The 25958-nt window shown below is 50.8% G+C and overlaps 2 protein-coding genes across 3 annotated transcripts; both read left to right on the top strand.

Moving 5' to 3' along the window:
• The first annotated feature begins 709 nt into the window (after positions 1-709).
• Kif12 (kinesin family member 12) lies at positions 710-7082 on the top strand. 2 transcript variants are annotated; one of them, XM_052176614.1, is made up of 19 exons: positions 710-735; positions 829-894; positions 984-1062; positions 1322-1449; positions 1541-1616; positions 1965-2099; positions 2226-2361; positions 2982-3073; positions 3251-3407; positions 3973-4091; positions 4180-4284; positions 4754-4856; positions 4939-5029; positions 5198-5284; positions 5569-5653; positions 5729-5827; positions 6324-6424; positions 6503-6634; positions 6848-7082. In XM_052176614.1, exons 1-19 carry the CDS (start codon positions 710-712, stop codon positions 6984-6986), a joined length of 1956 nt encoding a protein of 651 aa, XP_052032574.1. In that variant the 3' UTR covers positions 6987-7082. The 2 variants fall into 2 exon arrangements, with proteins under 2 accessions (XP_052032574.1, XP_052032573.1); XM_052176613.1 differs by having other exon boundaries at positions 6321-6424.
• Positions 7083-20598: 13516 nt separating this feature from the next.
• On the top strand, positions 20599-25722 carry LOC127680864 (protein AMBP-like). The gene is made up of 7 exons (XM_052176616.1): positions 20599-20768; positions 21894-22036; positions 22476-22552; positions 23527-23643; positions 24285-24386; positions 25059-25105; positions 25602-25722. Exons 1-7 carry the CDS (start codon positions 20655-20657, stop codon positions 25614-25616), a joined length of 615 nt encoding a protein of 204 aa, XP_052032576.1. The 5' UTR covers positions 20599-20654; the 3' UTR covers positions 25617-25722.
• The last annotated feature ends 236 nt before the right edge of the window (positions 25723-25958 follow it).

Below are 25958 nucleotides of genomic sequence, written 5' to 3'. Positions count from 1 at the left end.
TCCAGATCCTTGGGTTATTCCCACCCTTCTAGTCAGCAGCAATGGGCCTGGAGACCGGAGGGGGAAAGTGGTGGTCCAGCCTGGCATGCTCGCAGACATCTCTACTGCTGTTGCTGCTTTGGTGAGACAGGCAAATGGGGCTAAATACCACACTGGTTTTGGGATTAGCCTTGGTTTGGCACAGGCAGGTGCACCAATATTTAACCAGACATTGGGAAGTTGATGTCAGCTCAGCCCAGCGGCCAATCAGGCAGCCTGGCTTTCTGTGGTCCTCCACTCCCTGGGCTCAGTGCTAAGGAAAGGCTGAGCTATTGGGAGAGAGAGGGTGTGTGTCAGAAGAGCTTCATTCTTTCTCTGGCTCTGTGGCCTTAGCTGAGCCCTTCCCATCCCTGAGTTATGTCTTTGAGACACAGGAAGATGGTCTGGGTAGTCCTTTAGACTCTCCAGAGGAGACTGGCCATCGCGAGGGATCCTTAGACACCAGAACCCCCCTCCCCCATCTAGAATGCCCTGGCATGGGACTTCCAACCTCATGGGTGGGGAGGGTAAATCTTTAACTTGCTAGCTCTGGGCTGGCTACAGGCTTTCTGGATGACTGGCTGTGGGAGACGGGGGTGGGGGTGGGGGGATGTAAGGTGTGTCTGGACAGTCTTGCTGCCGTGAGCAGGAGGCTATTGGAAACGGAAAGGAATCCTGTGCAGCACAAGACATGGAGGAACGTGGGTCTCCTGACGGGTAAGTACAACCTGTTTGTGTGTAAGGGTCCCCTGACGCTCTCCCGGAGGGCAGTGACTAAGAGCAGGGATGGTAACTCTCATGTGGCCGCAGAGACCCAGCATGGAGCCTGGAACAAGGGCCAGAAGGATCAGAAACCCCCATTCAAGTGGTGCTCAGGTAAGTATGGGTCGACTAGGAGGCACCCGGGCCAGGAAGGGACCAAAAGCACTATCCAGATGGACCAACTGGTCTCTCTTGGGTACCAGGGTGCGTCCCATGAGCACAATGGAGCTGCGTAGAGGGGAGCAGAGTGCACTGCACTGCTCGGGGACCAGGACTCTGCAGGTGAGAAACCTTTCCAACCCTCCCTGCCCCCTGCCCCCTGCCCCCCACACCCTCCCCTCAAAAGAACCTGAAGAGGGGACCCAGGCCCCTCCCTCATTCCACATAGAGTGCCCGCCCTCTTTTAAATAGTCCCGCCTCCCCAGGACTTGCTCTCCAGCCGCAGAATGTCCCACCCCTCCTAGATACTCCGCCCAATCCTGAGTGCCTGCCTCTCTGAATGCCCCATCCCTACTTGGTGCCTCACCTCTACTCTCTCCAGGTGAGCCCTCCGGGTGGAGGCTCCGACCTGGCGTTCCGCTTTGGCGCTGTGCTGGACGGGGCGCGCACACAGGAGGACGTGTTCAGAGCTTGCGGTGTGAAACGCCTGGGCGAGCTGGCGCTGCGCGGGTGAGTGAGAACGTGGGCTGCGCGGGGCTTGGGTTCTCCCACGGCCCGGAGTCCCGCTTCTCGGGCTCAGCCACGTCCTTGCTGCCCACAGTTTGTCCTGCACGGTCTTCACTTTTGGCCAGACAGGTTCTGGGAAGACCTACACTCTGACTGGACCTCCACCACAGGTGGGCAGCCTGGTGAAGCCGGCTTGTGGGTGGGACTCCCGGGCTGGAAGGGGCCTGGATGATGCCGGCCCCAACCTATTGTTTCACAGACCTAGTATGTGAGGAACAAAGGGAAGGACTTACAGAGTTTGGAGCCTTTGTGCTATAATTTGGGCAGCTTCTCTTACTTTAATTTTAGTTAGTCTGTAATGTGTCGCTGATGAACTATGGACTCTGAGATTTAATGAGATACTGTCCGGACCATGGCATGGCTTCTGGAGCATTTAGTGCTCTGCAAAGAGGGTGGCCCTTACAATATGCTGCTGCCTCTGAAGTTCCTGCTGCAGCCCCAGCTGTCTTTGCCCTCAGGGGGAAGGGGTGCCCGTGCCCCCCCACCTGGCTGGCATCATGCAGAGGACCTTCACCTGGATATTAGATCGCGCGCGGCACCTGGATTCCCCTGTCACCCTCCGAGCCTCCTACCTGGAGATCTACAATGAGCAGGTAGGTGAATGGCAGCCCACCTGGAAAAGTCTTATGTTCCAAGGATGGAGGATGCTAAGAAGCAGAAGGGGAAACGGGACCATTGTCAAAAGGCTATGAGTCTGTTTCTTCTCCTTCTCCTCCCAGGTTTGGGACTTGCTGAGTCTGGGGTCTCCGCGGCCTCTGCCTGTGAGGTGGACCAAGGCACGAGGCTTCTATGTGGAGCAGCTTCGGGTGGTGGAGTTTGACAGTCTAGAGGCTTTGATGGAGCTCCTGCAGATGGGTAGGCAGCCACATGGGAACTTTGGGGGCAAGGAGTCCTCAGCTCCCTCTGAGGCTCCCTGGACCTAGGCTGCTGGAATTGCCACTTAAAAGAGGATTCTTGAGGCAGAGCAGGACCAGCAAAGAAGCAATTCAGAGCCTTGGCAAGGTTGGCCGCACGATGGCCGCCTTGTCTTCCAGACTGCCTGTTCGTGCCTCTCACTCACTCCTCTTGGTCTTAACCTTCCACCCTTGCAGAGCCTGAGAGAAATGGTGATACCTCGTAGCCTAGCTTGTCTATGAAGTCATCGTTCCAGCCTTAGTTACTCACTGGAGCGTTTACTTAGAACCCTGCTCCGGCAGGCACTGGGGACACTGAAGGATCTGTCTCCCATCATTACACTTCTCTGTTGACCTCTGTTTTCATTTCTCTGTCTTTCCACAGTAGGAGAGGTGCTTCTCTGATGTTCTTTTGCTTCCTTCTCCCGTATTCCTTGCACCTGGCTGCACCAAAGTTGGTACCCGTCGCTCCCTCAGCCAGGCCTCGTGCTCTGCTCTGACACCTATCTGACATTCTTGCTTCTTTCACTGGGCTGGCCCATTCTTCCCGGATGCTACAGCCCCTGAGGTTTTCTTCCACAGGTCTCAGCCGTCGTCGGAGCTCCTCACATACCTTGAACCAGGCCTCCAGCAGAAGCCATGCCCTGTTTACACTTCACATCAGCCGACCGACTGTGAGTGCCCAGCCTGTGGCAGGGCTGGTTCAGGGACAGCCATCAAGACTCTGCCTTTGCGTGTAGAAAACAACTTGGATCTTCTGGGTGTGTGGGGAGGAAACCCTTGACCTCGAGACACTGTGCCTGTGATGGAGACAGGCTTCTCCGAGTTCCCATCAAGCCCTGGTTCATCAGTCTCAGCAGGTACCTCCTGTGGACCCTGGGGATCCCCCTGTCGGAGGAAAGCTGTGCTTCGTGGACCTTGCAGGCAGTGAGAAGGTAGCAGCCACAGGATCCCGAGGGCAGCTGATGCTTGAGGCCAATAACATTAACCGCAGCCTACTGGCATTGGGTAAGACCTGGGGGCTTACTGGTCTGACTTTTGGGTCCCTTCTCTGATCTGGGTCCATTGCCACACTAGGGAGACCACAAGACTTGGGTTACAGATGAGGGCTAGGGTTCTAGCATCAAGTCTGAGGCTGACTTTCCTCCTCTGATAGATGGTTACCAGCCTGTCCATTCTAAGGTCAGCATCATTACATATGTCCCTTGTATTCCTGGAATACGGGCGCAGTACAGGGGAAGGAATGTGTCTTTGTATCCAACTGCATGGCTGGCCCTAGGTCCCTAGGGAACTACCTTCAGTCCTTGCCTATGGTGTGGCAGCTGCTGGTGACATTCCTTTTCTGTCCGTGATTGGTTGGAGATCTCTAAATCTCAGCTGACTATTGGAATCGAGTGGACAGCCCACGCGTACCTTCAGAGAGCCCGGTCTGCTGCTACACACCAATGTGAAAGCAATGGAATGGGGCTAGGGTTTCCCCAGCCTGGTGGGGGGGCTTCCTGCTCTGCAGCTGCCCAGTGAGGCAGCGAGGCTCACACAGTGCAATCTCGTTGGACTTTTCTCTTTCTACCAGGCCACTGCATCTCCCTGCTGTTGGACCCACAGAAGAAGCAGAGCCACATTCCCTTCCGGGACAGCAAGCTCACCAAGTTGCTGGCAGACTCACTTGGGGGCCATGGAGTCACACTCATGGTATCCTCTGGGTGGGGAAGCTGGTGGAGGGTCTGAGCCCTAAGGAAAAGGTCTTTTCACAGAAGCACTCAGGGACGGGCCTCTCTAGGTTGCCTGCGTGTCCCCTTCAACACAATGCCTTCCCGAGACTCTCAGCACTCTGCGATATGCAAGCCGAGCTCAGCGGATCACCACCCGGCCACAGGGTCCCAAGGTGCGAGGTGACAGGCAGCCAGGGCCAGTTACCGTCCTGGTTGGAATCTAGTATTAGATCAGAGTTGGGATTTGGGTTGAAATTCTGGGAATGATGTCATGATTGCTATCACAGTCATAGCCAAGGGTCTGTGTCACAGAGTCTGGGCAGGCCTAGGGCTGGAGACTGCATGGGCTGTCATCAAGATCTACGTAGGATCTCAGCTCATCAACTCTAATTTGGAGTCTATACGTGATCAATTTGGAGATCACAATGTAAGCCAAGACTATGACAGAACTGAGTTTGGGCTTGGCATCAAGTCCAGGTCTGACTGAATCCCTTCAGGCTGACGCAGTAAGGACAAGGTATGACCTAGGCAGCAGATAACGCAGGCAAGTTTAGGCGCCACAAATCCTCACACTGGAAGGCCACTGTGCTGGGCACAGCCGATACAATCATAAAGAGTGGCCCTGGGCTTCTTCTTCGGTAGTCCCCTGGAGTAAAGCCTCCCCAGCGAGTCGAGGCTGAGTTACTGCAGCTCCAAGAGGAGAATCGTCACCTGCGGCTCCAGCTGGATCGAATGCACACTGGGGGTATGAGCTTCCTGAGGGCCAGGATGGGGTGGGGAAAGCATCTGGGTGGCTTCCAGCCCAGCAAGGTCCTGCTTTCCTGCAGCACCAGGAGCCCATGGAGCCCGGGCTGCCTGGGCCCAGAGGAACCTCTATGGGATGCTGCAGGAGTTTATGCTGGAGAATGAGAGGCTCAGGTAAAGCAAGGTTGGGCCAGCACTGGGACTCTCTCCCTACTCCTTCCTTCTCAGCTACTTTGGCTAAGATGTGACCTCCCCATGCCTGGTTCTCTGCTCCCCCTTGGTTCCCACCTTCCTCACGGTGTTGGTCCTACCGCCCATCACCCGGAGCCTACTCTCCACTAGCAAGGAAATGAGACAGCTGCGGAGTAGCCGGGACCTGGCCCAGGCAGAGCAGCGTGTCCTGGCCCGGCAGGTCCATGAACTGGAGAGGTGAGTGTAGTCATAAGGAAGGCCTGGGACATGGAAGCTGGCAGAGGGGACTTGGCAAAACCAATGACAGTCACGCTTCTATGTCTGATCATTGGCTCCAGCTTCTGGCTCTGCCACCTCCTGGCTGCATGTGTCACCCTGGGCTAGTCATTTGACCATTAACTGCTGAGCCCCTCTTCTGGGAGTTGGGGCCTTGGCTTGGCTGCCTTGCTGATGAGGGGATGAGTTTACAGAGCGGTGTCCAGGTTGGAGGCTGAAGGCTTAGGCCTTGCTCTTCTTCCCAGATGCCTCCTTTTGGCGTGCTCCCTTCCCCAGCAGAGCTCTACCCCCGTGTGTCCCTGCAGGGTGGTTCCAGCTGCCTCCTGCCATGTGAGTCTCACTGCTGACCCTGGGTTGTGGGGCACAAGCTAGAGTGTCATAGACTCAATGAGATACCTCTTGCAGGCACTGCCACCCCTCTGCTCCTGCTGTCACCTCTGTTCTCTGTGCCGTGTGTCCTTGGCCCACTGGGCCTGCCCACAGAGGGAGTGCCACGTGCCACAGGTAGGAGAGGACTGACGACATCGATCAGAGCTCAGCAGTTCTGGTGATTCCAGGGCTCTAGACGGAGCAGGGGGTGGGGGGGGGAGGCACACAGGAGTGGAGGCAGATGCTGGGTCCCTTCCTCTGCCCAGGTTGTGGAATGCCTGTGTGCCTGGCCTTTTAGGAAGCTCATTTACTGTCCAGTTCACCCGTGTCCATTCACTCCTGCATATGTTTCCACATCTGTTCACGCATTCTTTCTGGAAGCTTCCCTACGTCAACCTAAGTGTTGGGCCCGCCTCTGTTTGGGTCTCTGTCTTTACGAAGCTCCCCATCCCTGAAGAGACATGCCAAGAACCACCTGTAGCCCCAGAGGAAATGAGAGTCCCAGCTCTGTGTATTGGTCTTCTGTCCTTGGCATCTTGTGCAATGGGCATGGCTAGGCTCAGCATGGAGGAAGTGGTACCCAGACAGGACAGCCTGAGGTCACCAGCATGAGCTTTGGTCTTTTCAGCAGGTGCTGGACCCCGAGGCCCCTGGTCACATGTCTCCATCTGTGCGGCCCCCACCCTGGGCACCTCCACCAAGCTCAGGCTCTGCCAAGCCCTCGAGAGAGAGGTAGGCCAAGCCTGGAGTTTTGAGGTGGGAGTGGGAGGCCTGGAGCACTCAGCTCATTCTTCTTCCACATCCATCCAGAAGCCATAGCAACTGGACCCAGACACCAGTCCTGGCAGAGATGCTGATGGGAGAGGAAGTGGTACCCTCTGCACCCCCCCTGCCTGCAGGGCCCTCAAACATGCCACATGTGCTAAGAGGTGAAAATTGGGGGTTAGTTTCTTGTGTGTCATGGGGTGCCTGTCTTGATTCAGGGAAGGGCAGGAGGTGATTACAAAGGGCTTTCTAGTTCCTGGACTTTGAGTCCTCAGTCTTGACCTCTATTGGATCCTGTAACTTGGGGAAAGGGTACTTGAGGCTTTTGCAGAAGATCCTGGGCCTTATCCAGTCAGGCTTGGGGTACAGGCTTTGAGTCTCATTCCTTAGGAAGACTGGGATCCCAAACCTGACCCCGAGGCTGGAAACCCTCACACACCAGATCAGCAGCTCCCTGATCCTCGGCCAGAGACAACCACAGCCCAGCGAGGACACACAGAGCCCGGGCCAAGGCCCCTCTTCCTGTTAAAGATTGCCAGACTGACTGTGCCCACTGGGCCTCCATCTCTCCATCTGTGAACTGGAAAGAACTGTTGTTGGGCAGAGGTGGGGAATCCTAAGGAGGTACAGGGCCCCTGACCCCAGACCTTGAACCTGAGGCTGGGTTCACAATATGGTGGCAGTGGGGGTGGGGGTGGAATCTGAATAAAGAGAGGCATCAGCTCTCATCTAGAAAGCCTTGACTCTGAATGGCCATCTAGGTGGCTGTCACTTCCATGAGGTGTGGTCATTGAGGTGAACGAGGAAAAAGCCAGGGTGCTCTAGCTGATTCCAGATTTTGGGTTACGTTGAAGGTATAGAGGAGCCGTGGATGGCTGCAGTGAAGTCCGATTTTTGGCTTGTGACAGGGTCATGTTGGCCCCATGGCAGTAGAGGCCACACACTAGTAGAGATTCATGGCTTGCAGTATTTATGCCTGGCATCCACAGGCCGCCTTTGGGATCTGAGCCCTGGTAATGACCAGGGTTCCAAGCAGGTAACCCACAGCCACAGACCTGCAGGAGCCTTAGGGGCAGAGCAAGCAAAGCCAGAGAACTCCAGGTGACATCTAGGAGCCTGGTCCTGTTGGGGCAAGGCTGGCCTGGAGACTTCCTGTCTCTGAGTGGGGTAACCCCCACTCTGGATACCAGGACTATTTTTTCCACCATACTCCCTGGTATAAGATCAAGCAGAGAAAGATTTATCCATCTCTCATCCAGCATTCTAAAAGGAAGCTCCAGGTGTCTTCAAAGCATATTCCCTTACAATCTAGGCCCCTCTGAATGTGCTGTATGTCTTAGGCCTTTCTGAGTTTCCCTGTGACCCCCGAATCTGTGGAGGGAAGATTCTAGAAGCTGGGACTTAATAATTCAGCTCAGGCCGCAGCCTCAAGGAATAACATGTTGAGAAGCGTGACTTGTGAGTGGACACTGGGGTATTCAACAGAGGTCAGGATTGCCCTGGAATGTTAAAGTCAAAGGGGACTCTAGAGACTCCAGAGACAGGGTGATAGCCAGGGCTGGCAGAGCAGGCTTAGCCACACAGGTTCCAATCGCCTGTCACTTCTCCACACGTGGTCCTGGGCAGCTCAGCTGCTCAGAGCCCAGGTTACCTTCTGTCCAAAATGGGCACAACAGTATTCTTTTACATGACCCTTATGGAGATGAAATTCCCCGAATTTGGAAAGAATGTCACAAGAGGCCGCTTCTCTTCCAAGCTTTTAGTCAAAAGGAAGTTAAAGTCACATAGCGATTTGATAGAATTAATAGTCCTGACTGAGGAGAGGGCTCAGTTGGTAAATGCTTGCTATGCAAACATAAAGACCCACGTCCAATCCCTAGAACACACATAAAAGTCAAGGTGGGAGACTGGTGAAATGGCTCAGCAGGTAAGGGCTCTGACTGCCAAGCCTGCTAACCTGAGTTCATTCCCCAGGACCTACACGGGGAAAGAGAGCCATCTTCCTGTGTCTTCTGACCTTCGCTTGAGTAATACACCTCTCCAAGAGGCTGAAAACATACATACATGCACATACATACATACATACATACATACACACATACATACACAAATATAATGCACATGCTTGTAATCCCAGGACTGAAGAGGCAGAAACAGGAGGCTCTCCAGCGCCCCCTAGTCAGTCAGTTCCAGGTCAGTGAGAGGCTCTGTCACATGAACAGAAGGCAGATGGCGCCTGAGAAATTAATTCTGAAGTTGGCCTCCGGCCTCCGTATGCATGTGCACGTATGTACATGTAGATTCATTCATGTACATTGATGCACACATTCATACAAACTATTCAACAGAAACACTTGGGAACCTGCCTGGGGTGTGTGTTGCTCTCACAGAACATACACAGGACCGAGGAGCTCTGCCTGGGCAGGCCTGTGGCCCTCAGTGCTGGCTCTAGAAAGGCCTTGCTGGGGTGACGCCTATGCAGAGACCTGAAGGGAGAGGGGATCCCAGTTGACAGTATAAGGTCCCCTCCCTCTTTGGACATTTTCACATCACTGCGCCAGTGTGGGTGGCTGTGCAGGTTCCTGCTCCTCCTTAGTACCCCACTCCCAACCCACCCCCCTCAAACCCCTATCTTACTGCCTGATGCACAATCCTGCTTGTTGGGAGGCCTTTGGCTTCAGACTGGGAAGGTCCTGGAAGTGAGCATGAGAACCTTCCCCAGCTGCCTTGGGAGTGGGAGCATGGATGGGGACCACCCAGGGGGGACCTTGACCATAGTCACCTCATTAGCATTCAGAGGATCCTCTTCACACAGGCAGGTTCCTAGTTCCTGCTCCTGCCCTCAACTCAACAAATGCCTGGCCTCCCTTCCCTAAGTCATATGGGGCTGTGCCGACTTCTGCTGATCCTGGCTGCCAGAGCTATGTTCACCATTCCCTCTGCACCTCTCTCAGGATGGCTGTTTCTCCCCAAGCTCTGGGAGCTCCACAGGATTATAGTCCCAGGTGAGACTTGATATCCACGTGGCCCTTACTGAGAACTACAAACCCAAGTGGCTATCCTGGAATCCTAAAAGCCACTGTCTAATGCAGATTGCTGGAATTTGGGGACTGTCAAAAGAAGTCTGCCAGTATCTCAGAACATTGGAATTGAGGGAGACTCCAGGCATTTCCCAGAATTCCAAATTTTTATTTATTTATTTATTTATTTATTTATTTATTTATTGGTCTCTAGAGACTTTTAAAATATACTGAAGTTGGAACAGATCCAATGCAGAGGAGCCACTGACTAAGGCTCTGATGACCATCTATGAGTTTCACGAATGATGACACAATTTGAGAGACCTGGAGCACTAAAACAGCTACTAGTTGAGTCTTCTAGATCCTTGGGGACCTCATCTTTAGTCAGTATGCAGATGGGTGTGTGGCAGAAGCCACAGATAGCTATAGGATGACACAAGTTTCAGGAAGTCGCCATTCAAATTAGGTATGCATATATGTACCTACACACAAGGGCACACAAATAAACAATGTAACATCAACAAAATAAAAGACTGTCAGCCAGGCAGTGGTGGCACATGCCTTTAATCTCAGCACTCAGGAGACAGAGGCAGGTGGATTCAGGAGGCAGAGGTAGATGGATCTCTTGAGTTAGAGGACAGTCTGGTCTACAGAGTAAGTTCCATGACAGCCAGGGCTGCACAGGGAAAGTCTATCTCAATTTGGGGGTAGGGGAAAAGAGTATAGAAATCCAGGCATATAGCTTAGCAGATGAGCACTTGCCTAGTGTATATGAAGACCTGGGTTCAAATCATACCACCCTACAAATGACAGTGAATCTCGGAAGTCAAGGGAGTATTGATGCTAATGTTAGGCACTTGCTGCTGTAACCACCAACCACCAGCAGGCTGTGTTTTCTCTCCAATTATTCCACTCTTGAGCTAATGACAGACACAAGTGCCCAAATTCATATTCAATTTCAGAGCTATTGTGGGAGTTTCAGCCCTTCAGAGATAGTTTGTTTCCTTGTAAAGGACAGTTCCATTTCTGCCTTCTCCTTGGATGTCCAGGATGAATCTGCCTCAGTATTCCAGACAAACATGGTGGGCAGAGTAGGCAAGTAGGTGTGTCCTTGCTGGGAATTGAGAACCATGGCCACTGAAACTCCAGACAGGTGAGTGCCATGGTAGGAGACCAGGCTTCTAATCAAGAGACATACTGCATGAGTCTTACAGGACCCTAGCCACCACTGTTATTGGCCCCAGGATGAAGCTGACTTGGGTTGTGGTCCTGAACTCTCATTCACTGTGATTGCAAGCCCTCACTTAGAGACACCTCCCCGCCCCCCCCACTGAGCAGATACAAGTAATATTGCCTGAAACTGAACCTATGCCCTACTCTCATGGGTCACACAGTCCTGTGAAGAAGGGAAATGGAGAAGCCAACTGGCAATCACTGTGCAGAAGAATCAGTGACATCCTATGCCTCTGTGTGCCAAGCACGGCTCATGGACCTTTATTCCTCAACAGCCACAAGAAACAAGATGGTTTCAGTTCTCACTTAGAAGGAAGAGAGTCATGGTATATAGGTATTGGGAATGGCTCCTGAGAAAAATGTCCTCAAAGGCTACTGTGAGAGGTATCTAGCTAGACCCCAGAGGGAAGGCTGGACTCCAGAGGGAAGGCTGGACCTCAGAGGGAAGGCTGGACCCCAGAGCGAAGGCTGGACATTAGAGGGAAGGCTGGACTCCAGAGGGAAGGCTGGACCCCAGAGGGAAGGCTGGACTACAGAAGGAAAGCTGGACCTCAGAGGGAAGGCTGGACCTCTGAGGGAAGGCTGGACCCCATAAAGAAGGCTTCCTGAGCACAGTCAGCATGAGCTGAGAGAGCCCAAACTTGACAGGATGACGTTTGTCCCCAAGGAGGAAGTGTTACCATCCAAGGACTTCTTCAGACTGGGTCATTGGCATGATGGCTCAGCAGGTAGTGACATCTCTCCTGCCCTTAAATCCCTGGGTCCCATATATAAAAGAGAGAACCAGTTTCTGAAAGCCATCTCTTGATACCCACATAGATGCATAGTGTGTATATACGCACAGATGTACACAGTCCTGCACACAAGATAAAGAAATAGGGTGTTAGGGTGTTATTTTTTTTAAAAAAGAAATCATTCTAGCTTCTCAGTGACACAGGGTTTGTGCAGCCCCAGCTGGAATTCTGGGATCTAGAGGAGGAAGAAACCCGTGGTCTAACTACTATCCAATGGACAGGGCTTGGCAGATCTGAGTGCCCCCTGTCCCCCTCCCCCTCCCCCCCCCCCCCCCGCCCCAGCTCTGCAGTCCCAGCAGCCTTTGCTCTTTCTCAGACTCCATTTCTCCTGCTTACCAGATATGGGAGCCTGGGTAAAGCCTCAGTTTTGCCTGTGAAGTGAAGATAAAATTAGTTTACTCTAAAAGAAGCCTTTATGTTCATGGGGACAATAGGATTAAATGTGGCTGCACCAACCGATGCTCTCTCTCAGCACCAGCACGGACCTGTGCTTCCTGTGCCTGCCTAGGGAGAGCTGGGTTAGCACCGGGCCTCCTGCTACTACAGATGGTGATGTCCTTCCTGCTGGCTTCTTCCTTCACAGCATGCCCTGCACACTGATAACCCAGGGACAAGAGCCAGTCAGCAGAGAGCCAGAAGAGAGTTCCCACTGACTTCCAAGACAGTAGTTGGAAAAACTTCACTTGTCTTTCTTGAGGAAAGGCCAGTGGTGCTTTCTGAGGAGCCCCCTGTCTCGTGGCTGCTGGAAGGAACAGCCTCCTCCTTTCACATGTGTTGGAGTTCATTCACATGGTCAGCCTGAACGCAGAGGGCCCTAAGCTGTTCCTTCTATGGACAGATAGGCGCAGCCTGCAAAGTGCAAGACGGTGACAGTACGTTCTTCCTGGGTACCCTCAAAGACTTCAAAAGTTCCTTCTGGAGGCTTCCTTCCTGTGGCTAGATGCCAGGTGACATGCCCCGCCTCCAGGACAGCTGGATCTCTAGGACATTCTGAATTCCAGTGTCCCAATCTTGTGTGACTCTGTGTGTGTGTGTGTGTGTGTTTGTGCATATTCCCGTTTCCTTGGGGAAATCAGAGCTCGACCTCAAGCAGAACTCCCAAGTGCCACCTGCCTTTTTTTCTGAGGCAGGGTCATTTACCTGGCAGTGTGTTCTTGGAATCTGCCTGTATCCATCTCTTACTACTGTCATTGTAAGTGCATGAAAACTCACACACACACTCACACACACATCTTAGAATAGAGTTCAGGACCTCATGTTTGCACGGTAAGCACTGCTCTAGCCACCCTCCCAGCCCACAGTGCCCACTTTCTAAGCTGCGTTCTCAGGTTAGGCTGCCAGCTCCCTACAATTCCAACCAACCCATATCAGGGAACATGAGCATGGTGGACCTTTTCAACCAACTTTATATGCCTCTTTGAACTCTGAATCACCACACTTAAATCAGAACAGAAGGTAAGCCATTACAGAGAGAAAGAGAGGTAGCAGGGGGTCACAGGCACTCCTGGACAGTGTGCTAAGAGGTCCTGCTGGTTTCCTGGCCCAGGTTGGGGAGGTGGGGGCAGGGGAGCCAGAGCTGGGTCGGTTGTAGTGACTTACTCACAGGTGGCCTCCAACACCTGATCTTTCAGCTGCAGTTTCCCTCTCTGCAAAACACTGCTACCAGCATAGTAAGGGCCTGAATGGACATTTAAGAGAAACACCCGTAGGATTCTGTGGTCTTCTGGGTGTCTGACAGCTTACGTTCCCAATTCCTGTCCCCATCAGATGCCCCAAGGACTTCAGTTTTGTTTAAGAGCCTATCTCAACCTGCAGCATTATACCAGGCATAAGGACTGGCAGGCCAAGGAGGAGGCTCACAGGGGGTTAAAGCTGGCTAGAAGGGAGAAAGGCTCTATCTAACCTTGGTGTTTTACCATGGGCCTTTCCTGCAGGCCTCTGAGCCCCTCCTTGTCTTGGCTTTCTGCAAGTCCTCTGCTGCCGCCAGGTGGACAAGAGGCGTTCCTGCATTCTCAGCCCTATCCCAGCCAGGTATGGAGCCCAAGGCTGGGTCCCTGTGCTATAACAATGTGGCTTCCTCAAGTCCATACACTTTGGGGATGTTCTCCCAAGTGTGAACCATGCATTGTTTTAGCTGTGTCACTTGAGTAAGCACTGTCACACGTGTATGTTTAGATGAAACTGCCAAAGCCAAGAGGGGAAAGGACTGCATGCAGTCCCCTGCGGGTCACTGGAAGCCGATACTCAGGTCTCCAGGCGCACCCCCAACTCCATTTTTTGCCGAGATCTCAGGTAATCCAGTCTGACTTTGAATTTGATATGTAGTTGAGGGTGATCTTGAACCTCTTCTCTTTGCCCTTCGAGTGCTGGCATCACAGCTATGTGCCGCTCTGCCAGTTTATGCCCTTGCTGGGATTCAAACCCGGGGCCCCACACATGCCAGGCAGGCACTTCACTTACTGAGATAGATCCCAGCCTGGCTTTCTATTTGGCACAGGGTGGAGAATGAAAGGCAGAGTGTGGAACTCAGCTGGGCCGTGAGGACCTCCTCTTTCCTCAGTGTCAGAGTGTCCACCCGCACTCCACTTCCCCCTGGAGACTCTGAAGGACAACCTGTGACAGACAGTAAGCTTGCCTGCACCCACTGGCCTCTGTTCTGCCCTGTGACCCTGAGGTCCCTATTTGTCCAGTAACAGCTTCTAATGTCTGGTCCTCCCCTCTTCCTGGAACCCCTGAGCACTTACTGTCCTCCAACTCTTCCCTGTTTCCCCACTGGTCTCCTGTAACCCAGCTATGCTCTCTGTCAAAACCACTTAAGAGGAAACACAAAAATCCCTTAAAGAAATACAAGAGAATATGGATCAACAGGCAGAAGCCCTTAAAGAAGAAACACAAAAATCCCTTAAAGAAATATGGGAGAACATGGGTCAACAGGCCGAACCCCTTAAAGAAAAAACACAAAAATCCCATAGAGAATTATGGGTCAATATGTAGAAGCCCTTAAAGAGGAATCACAAAAATCTCTAAAAGAAACACAGGGGAACATGGATCAACAGGTAGAAGCCCTTAAAGAGGAAACACAAAAAATCCTTAATGAATTTCAGGAAAAAACAAACAAACAAGTGAAGGAACTGAACAAAATTATCCAGGATCTAAAACTGGAAGTAGAAACAATAAAAAAGTTGCAAAGTGAGACATCTATGAAGATAGAAAACCTTGGAAAGAATTCAGGAGTCATGGATGCATGCATCAACAACAGAGTACAAGAGATAGAAGAAAGAATTTCAGATGCTGAAGATTCCATAGAAAACATTGACTCAAAGGTCAAAGAAAATGCAAAATGCAAAAAGCTTGTACCCCCAAACATCCAGGAAATCCAGGACACAATGAGAAGACCAAACCTAAGGATTATAGGTACAGAAGAAAGTGAGGATTTACATCTTAAAGACCCAGTAAATATCTTCAACAAAATTATAGAAGAAAACTTCCCTAACCTAAATAAAGAGATGTCCATGAACATACAAGAAGCCTACAGAACTCCAAACAGACTGGACCAGAGCGGAAATTCCTCCCATCATATAATAATCAACACACCAAATGCACTAAACAAAGAAAAAATATTAAAAGCAGTAAGAGAAAAACGGTGAGTAATATAGAAAGGCAGACCCATCAGAATCACACCAGACTTCTCACCAGAGACTATGAAAGCCAGAAGATCCTAGGCAGATGTCATACAGACCCTAAAAGAACATAAATGTCAGCCCAGACTACTATACCCAGCAAAACTTTCAATTACCATACACAGAGAAAACAAGACATTCCATGACAAAAGCAAATTTACACAATATCTTTCCACAAATCCAGCTCTGCAAAGGATAATGTGTGTAAAATACCAACACAAGGCAGGAAACCCCACCATAGAAAAAGCAATAAAGTAATCTTTCAACAATCCCAATAGAAGATAGCTACACAACCAGAATTTCACCTTTAACTAAGAAGATAACAGTAATCAACAATCACTTTTCCTTAATATCTCTTAATATCAATGGTCTCAATTCCCCTATAAAAAGACATAGACTAACAGACTGGATACATAAATAGGACCCAACGTTTTGCTGAATACAAAAAACCCACACTAGTGACAAAGACAGTCACTATTTCAGAGCGAAGGTTGGAAAATAATTTTGCAAGCAAACGGTCCCAAGAAACATGCTGGAGTGACCATTCTTATATCGGATAAAATTGACTTTCAACCAAAAGTTGTCAAAAAAAATAAGGAGGCACACTTCATACTGGTCAAAGGAAAAGTCTACCAAGATGAACTCTCAATTCTGAACATCTATGTTCCAAAGGCAAGGGAACCCACATTCATAAAAGAAACTTTAATAAAGCTCAAAGCTCACATTGTACCCCACACAATAATAGTGAGAGACTTCAACACCCCACTCTCAACAATAGACAAATCATGGAATCAGAAACTAAACAGAGAGACAGTGAAATTAACTGAAGTTATGGACCACCACCCTAAAGCAAAAGAATATACCTTCTTTTCAGCACCTCATGGTACCTTCTCCCAAACTGACCATATAATTGGTCACAAAACAGGCCTCAACAGATACAGAAATATTGAAATTATTCCATGTACCTTATCAGATCACCATGGCCTAAGGCTGGTCTTAAGCTCAAACAAAAACAATGGAAAACACAAATACACATGGTCTTTGAACAATGCTCTTCTCAATGATTGCTTGGTCAAAGAAGAAATAAAAAAAGAAATTAAAGACTTTTTAGAATTTAATGAAAATGAACACACATCATAGCAAAATTTATGGGACACAATGAAAGCAGTGCTAAGAGGAAAACTCATAGCTCTGTGTGCCTCCAAAAAGAGAATGGAGAAAGCTTACACTAACAGCTTGACAGTGCACTTGAAAGCTCTAGAACAAAAAGAAGTAAATACACCCAAGAGGAGTAAGGGCAGGAAATGATCACCTTGTGAGCATAAATAACCCTATGCCCTCAGGGCAAGAAGCAAGCCCTGGACCCTGGTGATCCTGCCCTTCCCGCGTGCTCCTCTGTCCTCCATTCCCTGCCAAGGGATGCTTTCAATGTTTAATTTAAAATGTTTTTATGTGTATCTATTTTAAGTGCATGCACACATTGCGTGCACATGAGTGTAGGGGTTAGAGGACAATATACAAGGGTCAGGCCTTGCCTTCCATCATGTGAGTATCTAGGATCGAACTCAAGTCATTAGTCTGTGTGTGTGTGTGTGTGTGTGTGTGTGTTTGTATGTGTGTGTATGTGTGTATGTATGTATGCATGTATGTATGTATTGTATCCCAAGTGTATTTCTCTCTCCGTTTTCTTTTACTGGGACTTTTCTGACTCTGTTCCCAGTGCTGAGGTGACACCCCTTCAGGAGCCTTGCTCCCCTGTACATTGCTGTCTCCTATGTCCACTCTTAGGGTGAGCCCCCCTCCCATGGCCCCCATACCCTGCTTTAGACCTATCCCCGTTTGCCTGCCTCCTCCTCAAGCCCCGGCAGGGTCCCTATCCTGTTCCTGCCAATGAGCTTAAAATAAGAAAAACATAATTGCCATGGAGCGAGGGTTGGTGTAGGAACAGGTCTGTTCAGTCCCCTCCTGGGCTGTAAGCTGAGTGGCCTTGAACAAGACGCCCTCCTCACTGTGTTTATCTGAAAACTGAAGCCTTTGGACCCCACTGTGCTGGGTACCCTTGGGTGGGCAACATCCTCCTCACCTTCAGCTTGGTCCAGAATCCTGATGATTCCTGTGAACTTTGGTCCCCCCAGGAGGGCAGGGGACCTTCAGCTTCTAGATTCTACACTGAAAGAAAAAGGAGAAGAGGGGATGGGGTCCCACTTTCCATCCCTGAAGCCCCTGTTAATGTTTAAAAGTAGTTCAAAGACCAGGTGCCCTTGGCTGAGATCCGTCTGTTTGCTCTGGTTAATCATCTTAGGAGTGTAAACGTGTGTGGCAAGAACAGAGATCAGCACCCCTAGTCATTCAGGCTTCCTCTGCCACCCCCACCTTACCCCATGGGAATGTTGTGACCAGGAAAGTCAACACACTGAGTCATTGTCCCAGCTTCTCCTCACCCAAACAGGTTGTAAAAGGAGTATATGGACTTGTCCCAAGGAGACAGAGATCAGAGCTGGGGTGCCCCGAAGTGCCCTAGGCCTTCCAGCCTGCCAGCAAGGTCAGAAAGGTCATTTTGGAGAGGCTGGAGAGATGGCTCAGCAGGTAAATGCACTGACTGCTCTTCCAGAGGCCTCAGGCTCCCTCATGGCAACTCACAACTGTCTGTAACTCCAGGTCCAGGGCTTCTGACCCTCACACAGATGTGCATGCAGGCAAAACACCAATGAACATAAGAATAGAAAGAAATTATATGTTTGTGAAAGATCGGGTTGGTGCAATGCATGTAGCCCAGGTAGTGGGACAGACCCTGGAGTGATCATGGACATTCACAGAATGTGTCTTCAAGTGGGTCTCTCTTGTCCTTGAGCCAAATGGTAAGTGCTCTGTTCTCTACTTTATAGAGTAGGGAAGAAAAGAGGCTGTCCTAATCTTCCACAGAACAGGGAGCCAACAAGCCCAGCCAGTTCTTGTTCTTCTTCTTCTTCTTCTTCTTCTTCTTCTTCTTCTTCTTCTTCTTCTTCTTCTTCTTCTTCTTCTTCTTCTTCTTCTTCTTCTTCTTCTTCTTCTTCTTCTTCCTCTTCTTCTTCCTCTTCCTCTTCCTCTTCCTCTTCCTCTTCCTCTTCTTCTTCCTCTTCTTCTTCTTCTTCTTCTTCTTCCTCTTCTTTCTTCTTCTTCTTCTTCTTCTTCTTCTTCTTCTTCTTCTTCTTCTTCTTCTTCTTCTTCTTCTTCTTCTTCTTCTTCTTCCTTCTTCTTCCTTCTCCTTCTCCTTCTCCTTCTCCTTCTTCTTCTTCTTCTTCTTCTTTTTCGTTGTCGTTGTCTTCTTCTTCTTCTCCTCTCCTCCTCTTCCTCTTCTTCTTCCTCTTCCTCCTCCTCCTTCTCCTCCTCTTATCTCTCTCTCCCTCCCCCCCCTCTGTCAACAATCAAAGACTGAGAGACTGCACTGCTGAGAAAATTCAGTGGGTAAAGGCACTTGCTGCCAACCCTGACGATCTGAGTGTCGTCCCTGGAACCCACATGGGAGAAGGAAAGAGAGAACTGACTCCTTCATGTTGTGCTCTGACCTCCGCATGGCCCTCCACTACAGCGCATGCGTTGCGGCACATGTATTCCTACACTGACTGTTGCTACAAACAAATAAATGATATTTTTAAAAAAGAAAGTTTGAGAATCAGGAACACAAAAGAAGGCAACTATGCCAGAAAGTTAAGCCAAGACAGTTGCTGTGTTGAAATGTGTATGGAGGTTTTGTGCTTCCTGGCAGCCAGAGCAAAAGAGGAAATTCCATGCGTGGCCAAGCTGTCTGTTACGGTGCATCAGAAACCCTCTCATTTACAGACAGACACACAGACACGCATGTGCTCTGGATACCAGCAAAGGGGGCCTGTGTCTGCTGGGTCTCACAGGAGGGGTGCGGGGCCTGACTGTGGAGCAGACCCCCTGCTTCTCCCATGTGCAAGGCTCTGGCTCTCGGGTCTCAGCTCTAACAGGGATTGCTTGGTGTGTGAAGGTGTGCGCCATGAGAGGAACAGGGAGGAGGAAGGATGATGGCTGGAACCCCTGAGGAGAGAGAAGAGAACCGAGAGGGAGCCTAGCGCCAGGGACAGGAGGAGTCTGCGCTCTGACACGAATGCCCAGGCTCCTGGGCCTTGCTGACTAAGGCCTGCACTTTTTAAACAGTGGGTTTAAAAAGCTCCCTTTAGAGAATGTAAATCTAGAGGCTAAGGACACAGCTCAATTGGTAGAGCTCTTGTCCAAAGTGCGGGAAGCCCTGGGTTTAACTCCCACCACAGCATAGAACAGGTATAGTAGTAGTACACGCCTGCAATTCTAGCACTCACGAGGAGGATCAGATATTCAAGGGCAGTGCTGTCTATAACGAGTTCAAGGGCATCCTGAGCTATATAAGACTCTGTCTCAAAACAAAAATTGTTGTTGTTTTAAATCAAAATCTTACTGTGTTACCTTCTTTGGGGCATTGTTGTAACAAACCCTAAATCATTAGGGTCCCCCTTTCCAAACTTGCTTTAACTAGTCTCCTCTAAAAGTAGCATCCTGTTCTGTGGTTCTGCACCAACGTGGAGATACATTATATGGAGGTCGTAGTGACCCTTCTTCAGCTGTAACCACACCCTACGGACAGTGCTGTTGCCTGGTGGCATTTACCCCTTCACCCTTCACCCCAAAGCTAGATCCAGGCACTTGTTGGTGAAGAAATGAGCACCGAGGGAGCTCAGCAAAATTTTCAAATGCACAGAGCAGAAAGACCACAGGAAGGTGCCTGACTTTGGAGGCTCTGCCCTTGATCTCTCCGCTTTCTTATGGTGGGGGCCCTAGTGGGTCTTGTCATTCCAGGAGAGTCAGAACCTATGTCTGTGAAAGGCAACTGCACATGCTTCTGAGGTGCGTGTGGGGGTTCATCTGGTTCCTGGTGCTGTCACTGTGGGAAACCACTGTGCCTCTGTGAAGGCATAAACCTCTCCCCGTCCTGCTTATCTAAAAGGATATGAGAGGCTGGAGACCAGAGGAACAGTCTATAGCCAGCTTCCTTGGGCTTAGTTTTATTGTATGAGAAAGAATCCAGAACCAGGCTACCTGTGTCTGTTGGCTCACTGGCAAGAGCTCCAGAGGAAAGGACTGTAGGGAAAGGCCCATCATTACCTGGCTTCCCCATTCCCTGGGAACTCTAGGATGAGCTGGACCTAGAAGGAATCCTTTCTAGGGTCTGCACCCTATTGTGCATGGTCAGTGTCCCTTCAGAGTCAGTAACCTTGGCCTCCTGTCCAAAGACTTAGACCTGGGCTGGGCTGTAGGGATCGATTAGAGCCAGCCCAAGACCCTGATTGGCCTTGGCCGAGCAGAGCAAACACCGAGGTCACCATTTAATTCCAGCCCCTTCCACAGCCTCCACATTCATAGTTGCCCCTGGCAGGGAAGTGGTCCCTGTTTCTACAGCTGTGAGACATCGAAGGCCCACGACCGCAGAGCCATGCAGGGTCTTGGCATCCTGTTCCTGCTGCTGACTGCCTGCCTTGCTTCGAGGGCTGACCATGTGTCAACAGGACCAGATATCCAGGTTCAGGAGAACTTCACCTGGTCCCGGGTAAGGCTGGCCTCTCTGGCTGAGGTGGCTGCAGTGGTGGTATGCCCATGCTCCTGAGCCTTGCTGGCTAAGGCCTGCCTGTCTCGGGGTACCCATCTCAATCTCTTGAGGCCCTTCCTGGCCAGACTGTTAGGTTATTCAGAGATTCTCTGAAGATACAGCTCCCTCTCCTGCCATTCATTCTTTGGAACCCTCTGTAAGTCTAGTGTCTTCAAATATGCCCTGTCCTCACGGGTCCGCAGAGGGATCCACATATGGCAAGTGGCATAGGGTGGACATGAACATGTGAACATTAGGGACAGGCTCCGGGGATTATGGGACGAAGAGAGGTAGGACACTTGTTGATGGGATTGGGGAATTGCGGCTATGGGCACCTTGGCCTGTAGCAGACATGGGACTATGTGTCTTTGTGTATGCGATTATGTGCAAATTTTTTATGTGTGCACGTGCCCTTGCATGTGCGTGTGAGTGCTTGTACATACATGATCATATGGTGTGTGTGTTATGGTGCCACACACTTTCTTTTTTTAACAAGGCAACCCCAGGTTTATCCTTACTCATGAAGTTATCTGAGTAGGGGACCGAGTCTACCTCCACGTGGTCTCCATGATCTATCTGAGGGTTTCTCAGGACTCTCCAGGTGATTTTCTACACCTTAGGACAAGGAACAGGTGGGCTGGAGGTCCAGGGCTTGGACGGTCAGCTCTATTTGACTGGTGTCAGGAGGAAGAGGGAGTGGGCTGGTCCCATCTGGTCCTACCAGGTTTGTGGTGTCTCCATGGCACTTCCACCAGCTGCCTCAGAAGGTGGCAGACACTGCTATGGAAGGTATAAAACCCAAGCCTCACTTTCCAGGGCAGTGGTAGTTGGTGACCCCAGAATCTGCGACCTGGACTCTATTTGCCCACACAGGCATCTCAGACACTTTACTTCTGTGGAGCAGGCCTCGAGTAAGGCAGGGGGACTCTGCACACCTCTGCCCTAAATATGCTGTAACTGGAATGACACCGTTGCCTTGAGACACTGTCCCTTAAAGGGCTGGTCCTTTGAGGAGGGAGGGGTAATGTGGGCACCTTTTCTCAAGGGCCTGGTTAAATCCAGATTCCACCTTGTGGCTCTTCCTAGATGTATGGAAAATGGTACACCCTGGCCATTGGTTCCACATGCCCGTGGGTGAAGCGGATTAAGACCGACATGAGCGTGGGCACACTGGTGCTGCAAGAGGGGGCGACACAAGACGAGATCAGCATGACCAGTACTAAATTGCGGTGAGTGGGGCGCAGGAGTAACCAGGCTCCCCGATACCTCCCATCCTGTTCTGGGAACCACAGCTAGGACCTTGCTTCTGAGCCTCACGTTCACAGCTATCCTCCCCAGCAGATTTCTCGTGTGCCTCTCAAGGACCGTGTCCCCAACACTAGGCTTCTTGTGCCACCTGCCTCTTCTTGGGTGTTCCTCCCGCCATTGTGGAAGAGAACAAGTACCCCAAGGACCTAGCTGGAGAGCCTCAGGCCAGCACGGCTAGGGCGAAGTCTAGACTCTACCCATTCCTCTCTGCTGCTGTGCAGTCCAGCATGAAATTCTTCCCCTTCTCCAAGGCTCTCCCACCTGTCCTTTCTCTGTTCCTTGTGTACAAAAGAGGCATTTCCAAGGACTAGGATGACTGTGAAACAACATATTTGGAAATGTTGGCTTTATCATTGCCAGGAAAGGCGTCTGCGAGGAGAACTCTGGGGTATATCAGAAGACAGACACCGATGGAAAGTTCCTTTACCACACATCCAGTGAGTGAGGGGACATACCACAGTCCCTTCCTTCCACTTTCTCTCCCCCTTTACCCTTGAAGCCTTCCTTCCCATTTATCTAAGAAGTCATCCATCCTTGCCCCAAATGCATCACCGCCATCTTGGCACTCCACCCCCAGTTAGCATAAGACCAGAACTGGGAGAGGTGCAGAATGCCAAGGGTGTCATAATCTGCTCCCCATGCTTGGTAATTTGTGGCAGAGAGAAATGGGCCCAGATTTAGTCAGAGATTTAGCTAGTAGCTTTCTGTTGACTGTCCGGTGTGTGCCAGGTCACCGTGTGTGGTATGCTAACCATGGAAAGTGACCTCAGGAGAGATGGAGTGCATGCACAACAATAAGCAAATGAACAGGCAGATGAGTTCATCTGAAAGACACGCAGATGGCGTGATGGAGGGAGAAAAGAAGGAAGGAAAGACAGACAGACAGACAGGAGAGAAGGAAAGGGGGAGGAAGAAAGGAACATTGGCCTTGGTGGTTCAGCAATGAGGTGGAAGACAAAAGATCACAAGTTCAAAGTCATCCTTGGCTATGTAGCAAGCTAAAAGGCCAACCTGGGCTAAATGAGACTCTGTTTGTTTTTTTTTTTTAAAATGATAAAAGTGCAGGAACTGGAAGCAGGGAGGCAATAAGAAGGAAGAAGGGAGAGTGGAAAGGTGGGAGGAAGGAAGAGAGGAATGAGAGGGGAAGGCAGGAAAGGGGAAAGGAGGGGACCAGGGAGGGAGACAGAAAAGAGGAAACAAGAGAGGACTTGTGGATGCCATGGAGGTGGGTAAGGCGATGCTGTGGAGATGCTGGGGAGAGAGGGATGCTGGGTGAGCAGATGGCCAGCCCTTGGAAGGGCCGTGTGGCTGTGGGGACAGATGCAGGCATGCTGAGTGGAGGACGGGTGATGGTTCCAGGGCGAAAGGCCTCACCAAGGACTCCTTTGGTCTGCCTGCATCTCCCACACAGAATGGAACACAACCTTGGAATCCTACGTGGTCCACACCAACTATGACGAGTATGCCATTTTCCTTACCAAGAAGTTCAGCCACCGCCATGGACCCGCCATCATGGCCAAGCTCTATGGTAAAGGCCTTAACAATGAGCTAAGTTAGAGGTGGGGTGGGGCAGGGATTTTCATCTATGGACCGAGGGCTGAGGAGATGGTTTGATGATTAAAGTGCTTGCCACCAAGAATGAGACCAAATTGGGATTCCTAGAAGCCACATAAACACCAGGTAGGAGGTGGGTCACCTGCCTGTAATTCCAGCCAGCAGGGCGTCTGGCGGGATCTGACAGGGTATCCCACACAGACTGGCAAGGGAGACAAGCTATATCTGTGAGTTCTGAATTTGAGAGACCTTGCCCCAGTGAGTAAGGTAGGAGAGCAATAGATTCCTTCTTTAACCCCTGCCTTCCACCTGCACTGGAGCCCACAGAGACAAACACATATGCATACATGTGCACACCCTCCCTACCATGAAAATGGAAAGGAGCTGGGAGAAAGTGACTCTAGAGTCACCAAGGCCCAGACAGAGCCAATGAAAATATCCCTAAATAAGCACCCAGGACCTGTGATGGGCCCAATCGCTCTCTTGGGGAGCCATCTTTCAATGGTATGTCAAGGAGAGTTAATGGGCCAGTCCTTTCCGCACTTTTCGCTGGACACAGTCCAGATGGCCAGGGTGACTGGGGCTCTCAGTTTCTCCTCTACCTTCTGTTCGCAGGCCGGGAGCCACAGCTGAGGGACAGTCTTCTCCAGGAGTTCAGGGAGGTGGCCCTGAGTGTGGGCATCCCTGAGAACGCCATCATTTTTATGGAAAACAGAGGTAAGTGGCATCTTGCCTGACTCTGATTTTTGGTCCTCTCCTCCTTCCTGCCCCATAGAGAACCTGCAGCTTTCCTATAACGCTCTTGGACAAACAGGCCACAGTCTCTCCCTCTCTACAGAGACCGACAGGGCTCCTCGGCTTGCCCCAAGTCTTAGAACACGCACTAGCAGAGGCAGCACTTAAGGACCTCCATTCTCGTCCCAGGGTCACAGGTCTCCATGAGGGCATCCACAGTCACTGCTGGAGAAGCAGCAAATCCTTGGGGTGGAGCACACAGACTCCACAGTCACAGTGCCCACCTCGAAACTTAGTGACTCAAGCTCAGAGGTGTGACCTCTGGCTAGCCATCCAAACCCTTACTTACCTCATCTGTCAAATGGGCTAGCAATACACTCCCCCTCAAAGCCTGCTGTGAGGAGCTGTGAGGAAAAGCCATTAGAGGCTGCAGCATGATGCTTTGGAAGTACCCCTGTTGATGATCCGCTGAGGATACTGAGGGTGTGATGTGGGTCTGTTAATTGTCCCATCAAAGGCTCTGAGTGCTGTAAGCAGGACTCTCCATGAAGTGCTCTACAGCACAGGGCACAATACCACAGACATCCGGGTCTAGGATATCCGTCCACCCTCCAGAGCCTCTTGCTCACTCTTCCTTTGTGTCCTCCGCCTTAGGGGAATGTGTCCCTGGGAATCGGGAGGTGGAGCCCAATTCGTCTTCGGTGAGTTTCTCTTCCACCCCTCTCCCACAGCCCCACCCAGGCCCCCTGTACAGACTGGCACCCTACAAGGGTCTCCATCTCCATCCCTTCTTTAATTGGCCTTGAACTCTGCCTCAGGGGGTAATACGGCCAGAAACCCCCTTGAGCCCATTCTATGAATTCAGACCCTGGCATCTCATTAGGCAGCCTGGTCTGTTTCCATAACTACAGGGATTCAGGTGAGCAACAGCAGTGAGGTCTCTGCAAAGCTGTTCTCTTCTCTCCCCAGAGACCCCAGCGGGCTTCATAGTACCAACTGCAGGGCTAGTGCTCAGTGGCTGGGTGACCAGGGTGCTGTGGTCACTTAGATTCTCTTCCTCTTGCTATTCCCACTGGGAAATGGCACCTCCAGCAAGTCAGAGAAGACTGTTCCCTGCAATGCCCATAAGGGAGGTCATTTAGCAAGTGACGTTTCATTCTTCCCAAGGACCCATTCTCAGTCACTCTGTATCCACAGGGTACGAGGAACTAATATGAAGTTGAAGGTGACAGTCTGCAAGCCAGAGGGTAGCCACTGTCTGTCACAGTACAGCTTTGATGATCTGGACCCAAATAAAACAAGCTGTCACTTCCTAGCATTCTGTGTGTTGGTGTCTCCTGGCCACAATAAGGGTATTGGATGGGAAGGGAAGCTCGGGGCATGAGTAGAGCAGCCTTGCCTGGAGAGAAAGATGCATGGTCTGCAATGTGACAACATCTTGCACAACAAGATCCTGACTGTGCACCATTTCAAACACAATAGTTCCTAACTCTTCAGTAGTGGAGTGGGGTTATTTTGCTTTACAAATATAGCATAAAAAAAAAGAAAGAAAGA

The sequence above is a fragment of the Apodemus sylvaticus genome, chromosome 3, assembly GCF_947179515.1.
Source record: "Apodemus sylvaticus chromosome 3, mApoSyl1.1, whole genome shotgun sequence".
In the NCBI taxonomy this organism is placed as follows: Eukaryota; Metazoa; Chordata; class Mammalia; order Rodentia; family Muridae; genus Apodemus; species Apodemus sylvaticus.
Note: the sequence above shows the minus strand (reverse complement) of the source record. Positions and strands in the feature narration are given on the sequence as shown.

Excerpts from the sequence above, each read along its gene's own strand:
- Kif12 (XM_052176613.1), top strand. The coding sequence starts at position 710 with ATGGAGGAACGTGGGTCTCCTGACGG. Across the intron at positions 1,617-1,964 it reads TGACTGGACCTCCACCACAG|GGGGAAGGGGTGCCCGTGCC; the intron begins GTGGGCAGCCTG and ends CTTTGCCCTCAG. Across the intron at positions 5,828-6,320 it reads GGGAGTGCCACGTGCCACAG|CAGGTGCTGGACCCCGAGGC; the intron begins GTAGGAGAGGAC and ends TGGTCTTTTCAG.
- LOC127680864 (XM_052176616.1), top strand. The coding sequence starts at position 20,655 with ATGCAGGGTCTTGGCATCCTGTTCCTGCTGCTGACTGCCTGCCTTGCT. Across the intron at positions 20,769-21,893 it reads AGAACTTCACCTGGTCCCGG|ATGTATGGAAAATGGTACAC; the intron begins GTAAGGCTGGCC and ends GGCTCTTCCTAG. Across the intron at positions 24,387-25,058 it reads CATTTTTATGGAAAACAGAG|GGGAATGTGTCCCTGGGAAT; the intron begins GTAAGTGGCATC and ends CCTCCGCCTTAG.